General features: G+C 37.7%; 1 protein-coding gene across 3 annotated transcripts in view; it reads right to left on the minus strand.

The window, feature by feature from the left end:
• Positions 1-6,215: 6,215 nt before the first annotated feature.
• Positions 6,216-20,714, minus strand: part of MAPK6 (mitogen-activated protein kinase 6) — a 36,655-nt gene continuing 22,156 nt past the window's right edge. For all 3 annotated transcript variants that reach the window (XM_045449726.1, XM_045449727.1, XM_045449728.1), the window contains exons 4-6: positions 14,707-14,871; positions 10,377-10,578; positions 6,216-8,468 (exon numbers count right to left, since the gene is read on the minus strand). In XM_045449726.1, the coding sequence (XP_045305682.1) occupies positions 7,367-8,468; positions 10,377-10,578; positions 14,707-14,871 (1,469 nt within the window). In that variant the 3' untranslated portion in view covers positions 6,216-7,366. The remainder of the gene's footprint in view (positions 8,469-10,376; positions 10,579-14,706; positions 14,872-20,714) is intronic.

A 20,714-nucleotide genomic window follows, 5' to 3' on the forward strand; every position in this document is an offset into this window, starting at 1 on the left:
AAAAATAAACAACCTTGGTGTTCTGATATTTTTTATTGTTTTCCTCCATCAAATGGTAAGTGTGCAGTGAACACAAAATTTCATTCTCAATCTACTTAAAAGACACATTAACACATCCAGTCCAATACAGCTATGATAGAAATAAGACTTACTGGCCGTACGTACTAGTTCAGGCTAGTCATTGTGGCTATTCCAGTGGGTTAGAATTCAACAAGCCAAGGTCGTGTTCAGTTGTCCCAGGTAGACTGTATTGTTAGGCTCAGTAATTTGCATCCTCTAGTTAATAAGAAACATAGGCCCATAGAAATAAGTGACACCCAAGTGACAAAGAGTGAATCAGTGGTAAAAATAGATTCAGAACTCCGATCTCCCAACTCCCCAGTTTGTCCTTTTTCTTCTCTATCCACAAGATTTTAATGTAAGATACTAGACTTGATTAATAAGCAATCGTAATATGAACAGGCATAGGGTAAAACTACAACTAATATTAGATACATGATAAACTCATTCAGGGCAAAGCCTCTATTAGTTTTGAATTCAACAGGAAACAGGAACTGAAAAAGCTGACATTAGGAGGTGAGCAATTCAGAGAATACGACCAGCCACTAATTAAACATGCTAGAGAGTACACAGCACAGCATCTGATAGAAAACAGTACTTTTATATAAAACAATAATTTTATAAGGAGCAATAAATGCTGTGTAAAATCTGCACTATTTTAACCTAGAAGCAAAGGTGATACCGTGAATTTTATTTTGAAAACCCCATTTGAGTCACAGTGCTCTACTTTTTACGCTTTAGGTATAGGTTCCAGTGCAGATCATGTAATTGGCTCAGCCTTTAAGATTTAAACCACCTGTTCCCAAATTACAGCAACTGCAATGGGAAATAAGCACCAAGGCTATCTCATCATAATTGAAGTAGCTGTGTAAGGATCCCTAAGGTGTCAGCATGGCTGTCATGCAGTTGTTTGGAATTAGAAATTTGGATTCCTTTCGTTGTTAAAGTAAACTAAACACAGCAAGCCCGCTAGGGTTAATTGAATGGAAAAGACTTGGTTTCTTGTGTGGGAGGGTGTGGATGGATAAGGACTCTCATATACTGCTGGCAGGAGTGTACGTCAGTACATTTTGGGACAGCAATATGGCATCTTCTAGACTTGAAGATATGCATTGTCTGTGACCCAGCAACTAGATCTATACCCTAAAGATACTCTTATACATGTTTGCAAAAATTCTCGCTGCAACCACGTTTAGAGGAGCAAACTTTTGAAAACAAATGTCATTTTGAATAAAATGTAAATAAAAAAGTGATTAAAAGTGGATAAAAACATTGCAACACAGCAATTAAAATGGAATTAGAGCTACATGTATCAACAGTTATATTTCAGACATATTGAGTGAAAAATGCAAGTTGAAAAAAGATTAACAATATGCCATATGGAATTTTAAAACATGCAAAATGTTTACAAAACCATATATAGTAAAAGTATAAAACTGCATGAAAATGATAAAATTCAGCAACGTGTCTTCCTCTGGGAGAGGCAGATAAATGTGATGTGGCGGGGGGTTAAACAGAGGGGTTCAACTTTATCGGTAGCTGGTTTATCTGATGCAGATCAACTCTAGATGAACAAAGCAAGTGACGTATATGTTTACTAACAATTCCAGGCGCACCTGGGTGGCTCAGTCAGTTAAGCGTCTGACTTCGGCTCAGGTCATGATCTCATGGTCCATGGGTTTGAGTCCTGCGTTTGGGCTCTGTGCTGACAGCTCGGAGCCTGGAGCCTGCTTCGGATTCCGTGTCTCCCTCTCTCTCTGCCCCTCCCCTGCTCATGCTTTGTCTCCCTCTCTCTCAAAAATAAACATTTAAAAATTAAAAAAAAAAAATTCTATACACCTTTTCTGTATGCTTGAAATTGCATTTAAAAGACAATCAAAAAAGCATAGGGGTGGGAGGGTGCGGAGGGAGGTGTACTGGCTCCAAATTAAGCCTAATTATTGAAGCTTAAGAAATAGCTCTAAAAATGGTGATGCCACCAGTTCAGTGACATGACAAATCTGACACACATCATCCCAAAAGTCTGAAAGCTGCACAACAGGTAGAACATCCTTCTAATTCAGAGTAAGTCATTTAAATAGTAAATTATTTTTGGACATAAGATGGCAGAATAGGAAGCCTCAGAACTCACTACCCCCACAGAAACACTGACTTAACAATACATGGTCCCAAAAGACCTCCAGAAAACAGTTAGGAAGTCACAGCATACCGGACAAGCTCGACGCCAAGAACAGGTGCACTAAAATTGGAAAGGAAAGCGGTTTCATGTCAATGTCAGTCCCTCCCCCATGTTCCTCGTGATTGGGAGGAAAAGGCCACCTCACAGCTTCTCCCTTGGAAGGGAAAGAGAAGAAAAGAACGGTTATCCAGTGTTCCAGGCTGAGGGGCTACCCAAGAGACTGGCTTCAGTCTGGCCTGACTCAAAGCACTACTTTGGATGCGTGGGGGCCACTGAGAACAATCATGGGTTGTGGCAGAGCCAGAGAACCTACAACACCTCAGACAGCCAAAGGGGTAAGAGACTACTACAACCTCCTAAGAAAGACACTGTCCAACTTGGGGTGAGGAGGCTGGATTATGCACATAAGAACAGAGATGACACACACAGCCCCATAAAAAGTTTGAGATGCCCCCAGAAACTCTAGCTGGGATGACAGGGGAAGATCTTCCCCAGTACAAAGCCAGTCTATAAAGAGACAGAGGTGGCTGTTTCTCCACAGGCAAAAATCACAACAAATAACAAGGTACATAAACAGGGAAACAAGGCCCAAAGAAAGAAATCTCCACAGATTGACAGAAAAGAAATGGAGATCTACAAATTACCTGACAAAGAATTCAAAATAATCATCTTAAAGAAGCTTAATGTGCTACAAGAGAACACAGCTAACATCACAACATCAGGAAAACAATGCGTGAACAAAATGAGAAAACAAAGACATCAAAACTATAAAGGACAAACCAAACAGGAATTCTGGAGCTGAAGAATACAAAAACTGAATTGAAAAATTCACTAGAGGGGATCAACATCAGACTCAATCAAGCAGAACAATAAGTGAACTCTAAGGTAGTTCTTTTAAAATTATCCAGTCTGAAGAACATAAAGAAAAAACAATGAACAAAAGTGAAAAAAGCCTAAAGGACTTAATGAGACACAATCAAGCAAACCGTTGCACATGACTAAGAGAAGCCAGTTGAAAAGGCTGCATACTGTATGATTCTAAGTCTACGACATTCTGGAAAAGGCAAGAGTATGGAGAGAATAAAAGACCAATGGCTGCCTGATGTTAAGGGAAGAGGAAGGGACGAGTGGGCAGAGCACAAAGGATTTTAGGGCAATGAAACTACTCTGATACTAAAATGGTGGATACATATTAGTATACATTTGTCTAAACATAGAGTACATACAACACCATGAGTAAACTCTAATGTGAACTGTGGACTTTGGGTGATGATGATGTGTCAATCTAGGTTCATCAATTATAACATACGTACCACTCTGATAAGAGATGTAGATAACGTGGGAGGCTATGCATGTGCGGGGGGAGTAGGTATATCAAAAATCTTTGCACATTCTCCTTAATTTTGCTGTGAACCTAAAACTGCTCTAAAAAAATAAAGTCTACTTTTAAAAAAGCCCTTGAGGCACCTGGGTGGCTCAGGCCGTCAAGCGTCCAACTTTGGCTCAGATCACAATCTCCCAGTTCATTGAGTTTGAGCCCTGCAACGGGCTCTCTGCTGTCAGTGTGGAGCCTGCTTCCGATCCTTTGTCACTCTCTCTGCAACTCCCCCACTCATGCTCTCTCAAAAATAAACACCAAAAAAACAAAAAAAAGACCTCCATTTCTTGACTCAACACCGTGTCCTTTGTTCCACTTTTCAGGGACTCTGTTGACAGGACTTCCTCAGGTAGAAAGGCTATAATGGGGACATAACAAGCTATGTATTCTGGGGTATAGGGGTTTGCCTCTTATTTAAATATGATAACACTAAGTAGAACAGGTTCTAGTACTGCACATGAACAAAGTGGATTATTTTTATTTTACCTTATGCTCAACTAGCATTCTACTAACCCAAAGCTGCCACCATTTTACAATCACCCATTCTATAGCAGATACTGTATATCCCTTGAAAGCAAAGACTGTGACTTATTATTCATCTTTGTATTTCTATCAGTGACTATGTAATGCTTTCCATATCCAAGATTACTAATGAATACTTGATGGACGTGTTAATGGTTCCTTTAGAAAATCCTTCTAGATAACTCATTTAATTTTTTGTTTATTTTTATTTTTGAGAGACAGAGTGTGAGCAGGGAGGGGCAAAGAGACAGGGAGACACAGAGTTTGAAGCAGGCTCCAGGCTCTGAGCTGTTGGCACAGAGCCTGATGTGGGACTCAAACTCACAAACTGTGAGATCATGATCTAAGCCCAAACTGGATGTTTGAGCCACCCAGGCGTCCCTAGATAACTCATATTATTAAAGGAATATTCTACTTGGCATTATAGTTTACTTGCAGATTTGCATTTTTTAATAAAGTGTGAGATTCATGGAACAAAAAAATAATGAAAATAAAAAATAAAAAAGACCTCAAATCAACAATCTAACTTTACATCTTAAGAACTAGAAAAGGACAAAAAACATCCAAAGTCATGAGAAGGGAATAATAAAAATTAGAGCAGAAATGGAGAACAGAAAAGATCAACAAAATCAACAAACCATTAGCTACACTGAGAAAAAGAGAAAAGACACAACATAAATCTTAAGTGAAAAAAGGACAAGTTACAACTGATACAGAAATAAAAAGGGGTAAGAGACTATAATGAACAAATTATATGCCAACAAACTAGATAACCTACAAGAAATGGATAAATTTCTAGAAACATGCAACCTACCAAGAGTGAATTGTGAAGAAATTAAAAATCCAAACAGACCTAGTAAGGAGACTGAATCAATAATCAAAAATCTCCCAAAAGCCTTGGGACCAGGTGGCTTCACTAGAGAAGTCTACCAAACAGTGAAACAATTAACAATTCTTCTCAAACTCTTCCCAAAAATTGAGGAGAGAATATTTCCAAAGTCATTCAATGAGACCAGCATTACCCTGATACCAAAATTAGACAATGGTGTTATAACTACAGGCCAATATACCTAATGAGTATTGATACATAAAGTCCTAAGACAAAACACTAAGCAAATCAAGTCCAACAACACATTAAAAGGATTACCCGATCATAATCGAGTGAGATTTCTGGAATACAAGAATGGTTCAACATATGAAAATCAATGTAATTCACCACATTAGGGACAAAAACCAGGATCATCTCAATATGTGCAATAAAAGCATTTCACAAACCACCTTTTCATGATAAAAAAAAAAACCACCACTCAACAAAATAGGAAAAGGAAATTACTTCAAAGTAATAAAGGCCATAGATGAAAATCCACAGCTTAACATAATATCCAATGGTGAAAAGCTGAAAGCTTCCACTCTAAGAGTTTGTCTTTTTAAGGTTAACTGGAGTATAAATTCACAACACGTGACAATGATACTCATCCAGAAAATACCTGTATTTTTTAAAAGCTCTGAGAATCCAAATGAAATCAGTGAATAGGTCACCGGGAAGGTAGAAGTCTGAATATTAATAGAACTGGCTTTGTATATAAATAAGGAAGACAAATGGAAAAGGGAGGTTAAAGGAAAAATGGTTTTATATTTGGATAGGTAAATAGGTAAGTTCTTGAACAAAGGAAACATGATGTACTGTAGAGCAAACACATTTAAAGGAGGTTCCTCTGCGTACTTCAAAGCCTCCAAGGGCACTTAATAGTTTTGAAATATGTAAAACCTTATTCCATTTTAATGTGTGAAGGTAAATCAACAAGGTTTCTGTGTAGAGACAAAGAAGCTTTTTCTTTGAAGCCGTTTAGCCTAACATAGTCTAAAGTACAGCCACAATTTTGCTGAAAGGTGAGACTAAAGAATTTGCTAGTAATTTTTACTTTTCCTGCACTACCCTAAAGAGTTCAACAGGAGCCATAGTTGCTGGCCATGTTTATTTGTCCTTTTCTTTGAACAGGATAACTAAAGATACTGACAGTATTCAATAAAATAAAATAGATGAAACAAATTCTAAGAGACTCCAATACCACGTGCTATATTTAACCTAATTTTATTCATGCTTGCCTTGGGATGGGGAACAGATCATTCAGTAAAAACATACAGTAAAAACAAAATATGTCTTATCATGTACAACTTTTAAACTACAATAATGATGTACCTTAATTACTTCCATGCACACAAGTCTAACATTACAATTTGTTTTGTTTTGTTTAAAAATAAACACAGTTAAGACTTCTAGGAGCATTTTATAATAAAGTAATTCCTAATGTTTCTTTGTAGATAGATCAAGCACCTCCAAAATACAAATTCCTATACACAGTGAGCGCTTTACTTAAAATGAATACGAAAGTAAATTAAGTACGTGGACAGCCTTAGGATGAGCCGACATTATATATTCAGCTAAGTAGGCAACAAACCATAGTGCCAAATGGAAAAAGTGTACTTGCAAATAAATTTCAAAAACTAAGTCAACTTTTTATAATTAAATACAGAAAATATACTGATTTTCTAAAATAAATAAGATGTGATGTAGTAACACTTCACTATAAAGAATGCATACCAGAACATTTATAAACGGTGCGTGAATCTTATTAATAGTTTACTACAATAAACGCTGGCTAAATAGAAGTGCATGTGTGAAGCACTATGGATGGTATATGTTTTGCCACATACTTTTGTTACCTTGAGGTAGATAACACATGTGTACCAAATTCGGCATTCATTTTCAGTTGCTGCTGGTATCATGTGTTTTAAGAAATGTGTACAGTATGAAAAACTTGAAAATACTCATGAATGAAAAATGTTTTAGGAAAAAAATAGATATTTTCATGCAATTATGTACAGTCTCACTGTGTAAATTTCAAGGCAAGATTTTTGTTTCCTGTAAAACAGATCATTGTTCTATGAGAGAATGTTTTTTACTTGTCTTAGTGCATTTCTTTTGTCTCCTCCTGCATTGCATTATTTTGCTCTATTCTTTATTTTTGTGTGCAAACGACATGCCAGTTAAAATGAAAACCATCTCACATGTAGAAAAAAAGTCTGGATTTTAAAAACCAAGAACTAATAAAATCCTTTCTAAATGACACCATATGATTCAAGTAAAAAAATGACTTAAACACTAGTAATAAAAAAGACAAAACACATTTCATGAAGAATACAAAGAGAAATGTCTGCTGAGTGTTTTAGTTCAGATGTTTCAGAATGCTGCTGTATGTCTTATGAGGAATCTGAGGGGAAGATTTCATAGCAGAAGGTGTTAAGGTGGCCTGGATTGACTTCAGTGGGGACCCAACTGGACTGTGAAACTGCGGGATGCCTATGGATTCGAGCTGCTTGTTAAAGAGGAACTCCCCACTGTTGTTCAGAAATCCTTCCTCATTTCCTCTCTCCCCAAGCTTCCCATCCTCTACTGGCTCAGTTTCTAGCATTTCGGTATCTTCTTTCCTGCTAAAGAACTTGTCCAGGTAACTGGTATAAGTGTTTTCCTTCTCAATTTGTTCATCCTTCCTTACCTCACAACAAAATTGATTTATAAGAAAACAGTCCTCCCCACCACCCACAAACTGGCTATCCCAAGAAGACTGGTACAAGGCTTCTAACTGAGCCAAATTTGCCATGCCTTTTTCCTGTTTTTCTCGGCTTACTGACTTTGATATCAAACTTTTCAATTCTAGTTGGGACACTGAGCTATTCAAGTCATTCAATTTATCAACAACATCAGTAGGTTCATGTTGTGAACTAAGCTGAATAGTTCCTGCAATAAAGGAATCAAAGTCAAATCCCTGATTCTTTTCCCTTTCTTTTTCAGCCAGTTGCTGTGATGCTTCCTCTAGAGCTATCTGGGCTTTAACCAATCCATTCCTTTCACATTTTGACTTGCCTTTCTTATCAGACTTTTCTTTGCTTTGTTCTTTCCAATTGGAAAGATCTATGATAAGCTTGGGTTCATAATAATGGTTAACTTCACTCTCTCTCCAAACTAAGTTATCTAAATAAGATGATGACCTTGTTTTGTAGTTACAAGTATGGCTACACTCCAGATCACAATATTTGTTTTCATGATGATCTGGGTACTGCCAACAAGGCTCGGTAGAGTAATTCGTATCGAAAGCAGGATCCTCCAAATACTTCTCACGATCTCCATCCAAATATTTTCGAGGATCGACTTGTACTTCTTCTTCATCAGTGACATCAGACAGAGCTCTTGGGTCAAGCTGAACTTCATCAATATCAAAGTTGTTATGTATAGGCCAATCATGCTCTGAAAATTGGCAATCGTGGTACCTGAAAAAAATGAATACATTACTGTTAATACAGGGGTATGATTTCATTTTCAAATTCACTGAGTGCCTTTTAGGTGAAAGCACTCTGCTAGGTCTATGCAGGGATACAGGAGCGTAACTCCTAACTTTAATGGAGAGGTAAGATCTATTACTACATAAAGTAATAAAAGGCAATTTTGGTAATTACCAATGAAGCCTATGATTATTAACAAAATTCTAAGCCCTCCATTTTTAAATTTAAGATGAAATACCATTTTACACTTATTCCATCTTTTCTTTATTTTTCATCCACCTCAAACACAGCTGCAGATAAACATCTGAGTGACTGGCATGTCTACGGTTCAAGTCCAACAGTTTCATACACAGAAAAAACACTTTGTGGCCACAAAATGAATGTCTCTAATCTTAATCAGGTCTCTTACAGATTTTCACTGTACTGGTACCAAGTCAGACTAGAAAAAAAGGAAGGCTTCCTAGAACTCATAATGAATAGAAAAAAACCTCTCCATGTATAAGCACTACCAAATACGGTATCCTCTTACTGACATATCACAGCGAGATGACCATTCATGCCCAAGTAGCAGCAGACTGGGAGACACACACAAATGGTTGGGGGATGCAGAGGAGAGACTAGGAAAGATATTAGAAGACATCTGGTTATGTACCTACTATACACAGGTAGTAGAAATGTTCATGTGGACAAAATGGTCATTGGCAGAAGTGTGTAAACATACAAATACCTGAACATTTTAGGAGGAAAATGCAATGACTTCACAAACTAATTTAATGATTTTTCTTTTAAACAAAGAAATATATGAAATTTTAAAGTTTTACGACTGTCATTAGTGACTTAACACCTAGTGGCTAAATATCAAAATTATCTGAAGATTTTAAACAACATCGATCTATTATTATATGCTACAACCTTACTTTGAAGCAAAATTATACCTAAATTTCTCCAGAAATTTAGAAATCCTAAAAGAAAGCGGAGGGAAAAAAATCTTTAACTCAAATGTATGATATTATCCATTTTGATATTTTATACTATTCAAAATAGAAAAGTCCCTTATATTGGACGTATGTTAACTGAAGTTTTTTTTTTAAATTTTTTTAGTGTTTATTATTTATTTTTGAGAGAGACAGAGAAAGACAGAGTACGAGCAGGGGGAGGGGCAGAAAGAGGGAGACACAGAATCCGAAGCAGGTTCTAGGCTCTGAGCTGTCAGCACAGAGCCCAACATGGGGCTCAAACTCACAAACCGTGAGATCATGACCCAAGCCGAAGTTGGATGCTTAACCAACTGAGCCACCCAGATTTCCCCCGAAAGTTAATTTTATGCCATTAGGAAAACAGATTTGAATAGCATATACCATGAATCAAAATAATTGCTATCCTAAGATACAAGAGATTATATGGAAAGATTTGAGACATTATGCAGATACCTTACTGGATTAAGGTTGAGTCTTGTCATCCAACATCTTAAATAGTAACTATTAATATTTAAATTACATAAAGGCTATTCAAAGATATTAAGTTTAGCAGAAACCCCAAGGGACCATCACTAATTTTTTTTTTAAATTTACTTATTGTGAGAGAGCGAGCAAGCAAGGGAGGGGCAGACAGAGAGAATCCCAAGCCAACTCTGTACTGTCAGCACAGAGCCCCACACGGGGCTCAAACTTTCAAACTGTGAGATCATGACCTGAGCCAAAATCAAGAGTCTGACACTGAACTGACTGAGCCACCCATCCAGGCGCCCCCCATCAGTAAATTTTTAAGAGATCTACATTGTCTTACCATAATTTAAAAATAAAACTCACATAATAAGTGGGCTGTGATCATATAGTAATTAGTACACTGTTGTGAAAATATAATAAATTATATTTTTCTACCTTAGCATCAATTTACCTTTCCCAGTTATAAATGTGACTATGAGTTTCATCCATAAGCAAAATATCATCAACTTCATCTTCAATATGAAAAGGATGACTGGAAATTGGCTCATCCATTGGAAAAGAATATATGCTCATGTAAGGATGAGAAAGCGCTTCCTCTGCAGTCAACCGATCCATTGGGCTAAATGTCAGAATTTGTTCCAGGAAATCCAGTGCTGCAAAAGAAAGAGATAAAACACCTTAACTGTACTGGAGGTCTGCCAACCAATGTAGGGGAAAAAAAGGGATTATACAATTAAAAGGTAAATTAATTTATCAGTGAAATAAAACTGATTTACAGATTAAAAGGATACCTATTCAATAATCTTAATAAATATTTGAAATGTACCCCAATCTCCTATTATGCTCAGTTACAAAAAATATATATATATTAAGTTGAATCATCTGAAACTTCTATTTTTGTCAGTCAAAAATGGGCAAATGACAGCAATTTCATATGGTTCAACCTAATACTATAGGTCGTAATCTCAGCTCTGCAACTCACAAGCTTAACTGAATTACTCCCTAGCTGTCAAGAGCTAGACAGATTACTTAAACTTGAACTTCAGTTTCTTCATGTATAAAATGGGTATATTGACATATCTTATAAGGTATAAAAATTAAATGTAAAGCATAGTGTCTAGTGCTTAATAAAAAACACTTTCCCCTTTCCTTCCCTTATCTCACTGACTAGCTGCTGTACTAATTTGTTGATCTCTGTCTCACATCAATCACTGGGCCTTCCTAAGCTGCTAACTCAGCCTGAACCACACTGTCACCAGCCTGAAGGTTGCCCTTACACCACCACACACTTGTATGCCTTATGATTTATACCAATCTTCAACTTTGAGTGATTTCCCCCATCTACTTTCTCTGCTCCCTAGCCGTACAGGCCTGATGAAAGCTACATGCAAAATCACACCCACGGCTCACTACAAATTCATACTGTGGAATTGCAATTTGGCCTTTGCTATTATTGCTCAGCAATGTTCCACACCATCTCTTTACGCTATCATTCTCAACAGATAAACCCGCTTCATATTTACCTCAATCCCTAGTTCTTCACTATGGCCTGTCACACACCCTCGTATCTTTACCTCTGTCTCTAAGGAAAAGATAATTCTTCCATTTTCAATTCCCGATTTCTCATTAATGTAAACAATAGCTGATTTTTTACAGCCTTTTATATTTTACAAAGTGTTTTCATATACATTATCTCATTCAATACTCAATCACTCCAATAAAGACTATAGAAACTAAGACTCACTGCTATTCAGGCCCTGCAGTGGCCCAGGGCTGAAGCCTCTTCCTCTCCTCCCCCTTATCCCCCTCTTATCATATTACCCTAATCTAGGAAGTCATTTCACAATACATCAAGCTGTTCTTGGTTGTCTTGCAAAAGAGTCCATCTTAATTAGCCCAGGGACCATGTGTCACAAGGCAAGAGAGACTCTAAGGCACAGTTATGAAGGGCTGACCCAGCACAATCAGAGAGAAGGGAGATACATATCCCAATACACAAGAGGAATATACTCAAATCCCTAGCATTTGGGAACTGTAGGCAGCAGGTGGAAAGAGGAAGAGATAACAAAGAAACTAGCTAGGCTGAGCTCCCAAGTGCATGCAATATACACATACATAGACTATTTCCATAATTACAGAAAGTTCTATTGGACAGCACTGCTCTAAAGGAAATAAATCTATTTGCTATGATGGTGTTGAAGTGTGCTAAGACATAAAAAAAATTTTGATGTGAGAAAGCAAAAGGGAGGATGAGAGATAAGTATAGGGGGAAATGAAAAAAGATTATTTCATTGAAAGATGAAGACCACTAGGGTTCTGGGGTGCCTGGGTGGCTCAGTCGGTTAAGCGTCCGACTTCGGCTCAGGTCATGATCTCGTGATCCGTGAGTTAGAGCCCCGCGTCGGGCTCTGTGCTGATAGCTCAGAGCCTGGAGCCTGTTTCAGATTCTGTGTCTCCCTCTCTCTCTGACCCTCCCCCATTCATGCTCTGTCTCTCTCTGTCTCAAAAATAAATAAACATTAAAAAAAAAAATTAAAAAAAAAAAAGACAACTAGGTTCTTAATTGTCTTCATTATTACATGTTAATTCATATGTACTTAATCTTGTTTGGCTTTTTCCTCTGAAGATCATGAACAGAGTGGGAGAAAAGAACATGTATTTCTTATGAAGTCCCCATTGCCTCAGAATATGCTCTGTTCCAAAAATAAAACTCCAATGTTAATCTTGATTAAGAAGAAACTGGTGTAGAGCACATCTACATAACATATCTTTAGTCTCAGGAAATTTAAAAACTCTGCACTGCACTTGTATATAAGCATAGTTTCACTACTTGTGAATACCAAGGATCTTTGGCTGATGGTTAATTAACCCATTATGAAAGACATACGTTCAATGCATTATGAATAAATCCCAGCCATCAGGCAAATATTCAAGTTGATTCTCAACCAACTAAGACATGGTCCTGACCCTAATGAGGGTAGGGGAAATAGAAGATTCAAGTTTGGCTAGCCTGCAAATGCTTCAACAGCAATGTCCTACATTATTTCTAGCTTGCCTCTTTGGATAAGACACAGCAATAGCGACAACGGCTCAAAGCCAATCAAGGTTATTCCTGAGCAATGTCTCTCAACCTGGCTGAGTGGGGCCACACCTGTAGAGGGCTTTAAAAACAGACACCTGCTCTACTCCCCACCTTACCTCTGGATTCTGACCGAACAGTCTGCATTTTTAAGAAGCTCCCACTTGGGACACCTGGGTGGCTCAGTCAGTTGAGCATCGGACTCTTGATTTCAGCTCAGGTCATGCTCCCTGGGTCGTAGCATCAAGCTGAGTACAGAGTCTGCTTCAGATTCTCTCCCTCTCTCCTGCTGCCCCTGTCCCCATCTTGTGTTCTCATTCTCGTTCACTCTCTCTCAAAAAAAAAATTCTCCCACAGAGGATTCTGAGGCACAGTCCAATGCTACGTGACTACTGTTCAGTTACGAAAAAGGGTGTCATGACACGGCTACAAGGTCAGGAGCAAGACAGCACACTGGAATCTGAATGTGAAGATAAGACTTGAAGACTGCTTAGGAATGTAGAACTATTGAAAAGGAAGCCTATAAAACCTGCTGAAATTAAATACAGCTGCTTCCTCATTACTTAAGCATTTACTATATAGGTTCTAAGCACAAGTGAAGAAAACAAAATGTCATTATGATATCCCCATCCAGTGCCTATTTCTCAAAACACTTGCTACTTTAAAACACTTTGATACACACTAACCCAAACCACATATAGTGATCAGAGTGGGTAACATGAACAATGGATATGTAATTAAGAGAAACAACTATATATCCCTAACTTGATTCATGAGAGAACTATACAATACTGACATCGATGTATCTTAATATGATAATTCTTAAAAATATAAGACACAATCAACTTTTAAGAAAGATTTTCCTTATGTCCAATGCTCATCCTTAAAAAAATGTTATCCTGGGGCACCTGGCTGGCTCAGTCAATACAGCATGCAACTCTTGATCTGGGGGTTGAGTTCGAGCCCCACATTGGGTGCAGAGATTATTTAAAAATAAAATTAAAAAAAAATTATCTTACTACAGGTAACCACTACAAGAGTTAAAGACGTTTGTATATTATTTATATCAACAAACCCTGAAGACATGTCACTCTTTTTTGAAACATAAAATTATTGTGTTAATGGTCAACAAAGTTTTGATTCTAAGTTCCTACCCCTTTCAAGCTTGCACAAATTCTCATATTTAGCACCTAATATTCCTAACACGAACCTGCAAACTCTAATGTAATGTGTTTCCTCATATGGAGTTTTGCTCTTTCCTCTACTTCCTTGCCCAGAAGCCTTTGCTTTCTCCCAACTCAATTCACTTTCATATGTAAATAACATGCATATTCATACCCAACTTATCATATAACCCTCACAGAACATTTTAGCTTAATGAGGGACAGTGTTTCTAGATGCTCACCTATGCCAGAGAATCAGAGGTGCAAGCTAAAAAAGTAGATGGAGTTAGAACCAGGAGAGGGGTTCAGTTTATTCAATCTGAAAAATTATTCAGAGGAACAAAGAAAGATATCCCTCTCTAAGAGTCAGGGAAAGGCAAAGTAAGGGTTGAAATTTTAGATATATCTTAATGTCTAAAGACTTTTTGGGAATATAGAGATCCTGCTTGCATGCATGCATGTGCACACGTGTGCACACACATGCACACACATACACACACACACCCCATTACATGATGGTTACTCTTGAGTAACAATACCTTCTCGACTAATTCCTGGAAGCAGCTGAGTTAAAGGTTTGTGTGGCTCAGTCATGTCATTTCTAATGTAAACTGGAATTACGCTGAGAAGCTCCTGACGATCTTCCTCATGTACTACAGGAATAGATTCTAAAATCAGCTGCATCTGTTCAAGTTCATGTGCACCTGAAATTAGATAAACATCAAATACAATATAAACATATTCCTCAATGCTTATTTACAAAAGACATTCTAAAGTTATAGGAAACTAACTTAAATACTGTAATGACCACTGGGAGGAAAACGGTTTTAACTGAATCCTTAATCAGCATGTTTCTTTACTTTGAATATCATCAATCTACTCAAAAAGCAGATCTATTCCGATATCAGCTCACTGACATATTTACTTTTGGCTGCTTTGTTGCCATAAGAAACTGACCCTTTATGTTTAGCCTTAAATTAAGGCATCATAAAGTAGTGAAGAAAGCAATGAACTGGGATTCAAGACACATGGATTCTAGTCGTGGCTGTATCGCTAATTAACTGGCTATACCTCTGGGCATACTTAAGATGATAAAGGCTTCATTTCATCACCAGTAAAATGGATGGCTGGACCAGATCTGCACAACAAGAAGTTTTATAGTTATAGGTTATGCTCAGGTAGCCATTTCAGGACCAGTATTAAAGAAATAAAAGCAGGAAGAGGTGCCTGGGTAGCTCAGTAGGTTGGGTACCCAACTCTAGCTCAGGTCAGGTCATGATCTCACAGTTTGTGAGTTCGACCCCGTGTCCAGATCTGTGCTGACGGCTCAGAGCCTGGAGCCCAGAGCCTGGAGCCTGTTTCGGATTTTTTGCCTCCCTCTCTCTCTGCCCTTCCCCCAGTCACACTCTGTCTCTCTCAAAAATAAATAAGCATTAAAAAACTAAATAAATAAAAGGGGGAACTTTAAGCTAAATGGTGACTAAAGAAAACCATTCAGTTTGCCTTTCCACGAATTTCTAGAATCCATTCAATCTCCCAAATTTTTCTTGGGGTTCCTACTATGAGCAAGGTACTTTAAAATACAGCTATGAGGGCACCTGGGTGGCTCAGTCGGTTAAGTGGCTGACTCGGGCTCAGGTCATGATATCACCGGTTTGTGAATTTGAGCCCCATGTTAGGCTCTTTGCTGCCAGCTCAGAGCCTGGAGCCTGCTTTGGATGCTGTGTCTCCCTTGCTTTCTTCCCATCCCCAACTCACAATCTGTCTCTCTCTAAAATAAACATTAAAAAAAAAAAAAAAGTTAAAAGAAATACACCTATCAAACAAAAAAGACCAAACCTCTGTCTTCACGGAGCTTACAATCTAGTGGAGAAAAACAGATAATAACTCTGTCAACATTTATGTCAAATGCCATGAAGAAAAATAGAGTAAGCAGGGAGGATAAATAGCAGTGTTAGGGGCAGGATTATTAATTTATGCAGGATCACCAAGGAAGGCCTCCTTCCTTGGAAATGCTGAAAATTAAAGAAGTTGGAGAACACACCATGCATTCATATGGAGGAAAGGAGTTACAGAAAGATGGGGAAAGGCCCAAAGGCCCATAGGAGACAGAGGGTTTGTCCAAGAAACAACAATTAGTTAAGTGTAGCTGAAACAGAATGGCTGCAGGGAATAGAAGATAAAGTCAGAATGGTACCAGAACACAAAGGGTATGCTTTATCCTGAATTTGATAGGGAGACATTACAAAATTTCAAGTAGAAAAATGGCATGTTCTGATTTATGTTTTCAGAGAAATACTATGGCTACTATGTGGTAATTAGGCTACAGACAGCAAATATTAAAGCAGGAAAGACAGTTAAAAATCCTGCAATAGACCAGGAGAGACACAGTGGTTGACTGAACCACAGGGAGGTGGGAAGCTAATAGAGATAATAACAAGCAGTTAGATTCTGAATATATTTCAAAGGAAGAGTCCATAGACTCTGTACTGACTAAAGTGAAAGATGAAGCCAAGATGTTTGCCTTGGCAACTAAAAAGTGGATCTGGTTTACACAGATGAGGAAGACAGCAGAAAAAGAAAGAAGGGAGAAATACCAGTTCAGTTTTGGATAGGTTAAATTTGAGATGGTATTAGACATTTCAGTGGGTGTCTTTTATTGCTCTGCTCATTTGAGGCCTCTATCTAATAAACATCTCCCTCATGCTGCTTTTGTTGAATGGCTCACAAATTTACCAATAAAGGAGAAGAGAATTAAAACTGGATCTTTCAAATCATTTTACATAATTCTCATTAACTGTTTAAAGTTTACATGGGTGTAAGATCAAAATATTGTTATTTAAAGGTGTTGTTTAATCCAATTATTTTATTTAATTGAACAATTCTGAATATGTTGAATGAATAATCAATATAGCATTAAGTTCTGACCCCATTTCAAATGACTTAGAGCATGATATAACAATTATAAACAAGCTAGTTTTCCTGATAAAATATTCATTATTGTGGCAGCATTAAAATATGTCCACAAGGGGCGCCTGGGTGGCGCAGTCGGTTAAGTGTCCGGCTTCAGCCAGGTCACGATCTCGTGGTCCGTGAGTTCGAGCCCCGCGTCAGGCTCTGGGCTGATGGCTCAGAGCCTGGAGCCTGTTTCTGATTCTGTGTCTCCCTCTCTCTCTGCCCCTCCCCCGTTCATGCTCTGTCTCTCTCTGTCCCAAAAATAAATAAACGTTGAAAAAAAAAAAAAAAATATGTCCACAAATTTGGGTGCCTGGCTGGCTCAATCATTAGACCATGCAACTTTTGATCTCAGGATTCTGAGTTCAAGCCCCTCATTATGTGTAGAATCCACTTTATTTTATACTGTTTCACGTTTATTTTTGAGAGAGAAAGATACCGAATGTGAGTGGAGGAGGAGCAGAGAGACGGGTAGATGCAGAATCTGAAGCAGGGGGGCGCCTGGGTGGCTCAGTAGGTTGAGCATCCGACTTCAGCTCAGGTCATGATCTCCCAGTTTGTGGGTTCAAGCCCCGCATCAGGCTCTGTGTTGACAGCTTGCTCAGAGCCTGCAGCCTGCTTCAGATTCTGTGTCTCCTTCTCTCTCTCTGCCCCTCCCCTGCTCATGCTGTCTCTCAAAAATAAATAAATGTTAAAAAAAACATTAAAAAAAAAAAAAAAAAAGAATCTGAAGCAGGATCCAGGCTCTGAGCTGTCAGCACAGAGCCCAATGCAGGGCTCGAACTCATTAACTATGAGATCATGACCCGAGCCAAAGTCAAACACTTAACCGACTGAGCCATGCAGGTGCCCTGTAGAACCCACTTAAAAAAAAAAAAAATGTCCACAAATTTTTTGGTACTCTTCCCTTCAAAAGGTGGAATCCAACTTCCCTCCCTTTGAGTGTGAGGTATACTTAGATGACTTATTTCTAATGCATAAAATAAAGCTGAAATGACAGTGTGTCACTTTTGAGTCTAGGTCACAAAAAGACATGCTGCATTTAGGGTCAACTGGTTTTTGACAAGAGGGCCAAAATAATTCAATCAGAAAGAATAATGTTTTCAGCAAATGGTGCTGGAATAACTGGATATCTACATCCAAAATAATAAAGTTAAATCCTACCTCACACCATATACAAAAATTAGCCCAGAATGGATCACAGACCTAAATTCAAAAACTAAAACTATAAAATTCTTAGGGCTCAGGCAATAATTTCATATATATGACACCAAAAGCAAAAGTGACAAAAGAAAAAAAAATAGATAAAATAGACCTCATCAGAACTAAAATCTTTAGTTTCCAAAGACACCATCTAGAAAGTAAAAAGAGAACCTGTGGAATGGGAGAAAATATATTCAAATCATTTTTCTGATTAAATGATTTGTATCCAGAATATATAAAGAACTCTTATACCTCAAATATAAAATACAAACAACCCAATTTAAAAATACGCAATGGAGGGGCACCTGGGTGGCTCAGTCAGTTAAGTGTCCAACTTCAGCTCAGGTCATGATCTCATGGTTCATGGGTTTGAGCCCCACGTTGGGCTCTGTGCCGACAGCTCAGAGCTTGGAACCTACTTTGGATTCTGTGTCTCCCTCTCTCTCTGCCCCTTCCCCTGCTCATGCTCATGCTCTCTCTCTCTCCAAACATAAACATTAAATAATTAAAAAACAAAAATACGCAATGGATCTAGATAGTTCTCCAAAAATGACACATTGTCAATAAACACACACTCAACATTATTAGTCATTAGGTAAATGCAAATCAAAACCACAATAAGATACTACTTCATATTCAAAAAGAATATAAGACAGACTACATTTTAATTAATGTTGGTGAGAATGTAGAAAAATAGAACCCTCATACACTGCTGGTGGGAATGTAAAGTGTTACAACCACTTTGGAAAATGGTCTAGCATTTCTTCAAAAAGTTAAACATAGAGTTATCATATGACACAGTAATTCTACTCTTAAGTATATACAAATCCAACAGAATGGAAAACATAAAACTACACAAAAACTGTTCACTGATGCACATGGTAGCATCATTAACAATAACCAAGAAGGACAAATAACCCAAATTTCCATAAACTGCTGAATGTATAACCAAAGTGTGGCACATACACAGAGTGGAATTATTTAGCCACAAGAAGAGGACATACTAATACATGTTATAACATGGATGAACCTCCAAAATATTACATTAAGTGAAAGAAGTCAGTCACAAGGCCACTTGTTATATAACTTATTTACATGAAATACCCAGAACAGGCAAATCTACAAAGAAATAAAGTAGCTTAGTGTTTGTCAGGAGCTAGAAGAAGGGAGAAATGGAAAGTAACTGCTAATGGTTACAGGCTATCTTTTAGGGGGGACAAAAACGTTCCAAAATTAGATGGTTATACAATCCTGTGAATATGCTACAAAATACTGAACTGTATATCTTAAATGGGTGAAGTGTATGGCATATGAATTACATACTGATAGGACTTTTTTTTTTTTTTTTTTTTTTTAAGATACAGAAGCTTTCTCCTTGCTTTCTTTTGGATCATTCATTCTGGGGGAAGCCAGCTTCATGAAGCCAACATAATGAAGACATTCAAGCAATCCTATAGAGAAGACCATATGATGACAAACTGAGGACTCCTAATAAGTCATGCGAGTAAGCTATCTACAAGTGGATCTTCCTGCCCCAGTCAAGCCTTCAGATGACTGCAGACCTAACCAACACCTTGACTAAACAAATCTGAGTTAGAACCACCCAGTGAAGTCACCTCCCAATTCCTGACACATACAAAGTATGAGATAATAAATGTTTCTTGTTTAAGCAACTACATTTTGAGACAGTTGGTCATACAGCAACAAATAATACAGTAATTATTTTACATGTTGGAAGGTACTTGAATATCAGGAATATAACCTCCAATTACAGTATTGTTTCTAGGAAAAGATTCAATCCACTCAATCATTTAGTTTCCAGGAATAACTGGTATTTTCTCAGTTTTCTAAATTGAAATTCAATCACTATCAGACATATCAGAAGAAATTTCAGATAAATTTAGGGGGAAAACTACAAATGATTGGTCAATGTTACGTAATGTCAGCATTAAAAGAGAAAAGTAAGGGCATTTAGTCATACCATCCTTTCTTCAATAGTGTTCTCCTATGCACCCTTATCTTTCTTTTAGTAATCCTTCTTTTGTAAGCAGACCCTGCCCTTTCTTCTGCTCTTAGCATAATCTGGGAGTGGTGGGAGGGCCACTCTAAATAAGATTGGTTAGAGAGAAAAACAATAATGTCCAAAGAGAGAGAAGACCTAAATCACCATCATGTCACTTCTCTAACTAAAAAATCTTCAGTACCTTACTACTTCCTGGTTTTCCAAATGGAATTCTTCTGCCTACTTTCTAAGTATTCTGGCCCCATCTTAACTAGACATAGATATCTTCATTATTTGACACCTTGCTTCCATCCAACTTTTTGCACCAATTCTTGCATGTACATGATTTCTGTCATCAAACTTCTCTCACTGATTCAGGCTCATACC

The sequence above is a fragment of the Leopardus geoffroyi genome, chromosome B3, assembly GCF_018350155.1.
Source record: "Leopardus geoffroyi isolate Oge1 chromosome B3, O.geoffroyi_Oge1_pat1.0, whole genome shotgun sequence".
Classification (NCBI taxonomy): Eukaryota; Metazoa; Chordata; class Mammalia; order Carnivora; family Felidae; genus Leopardus; species Leopardus geoffroyi.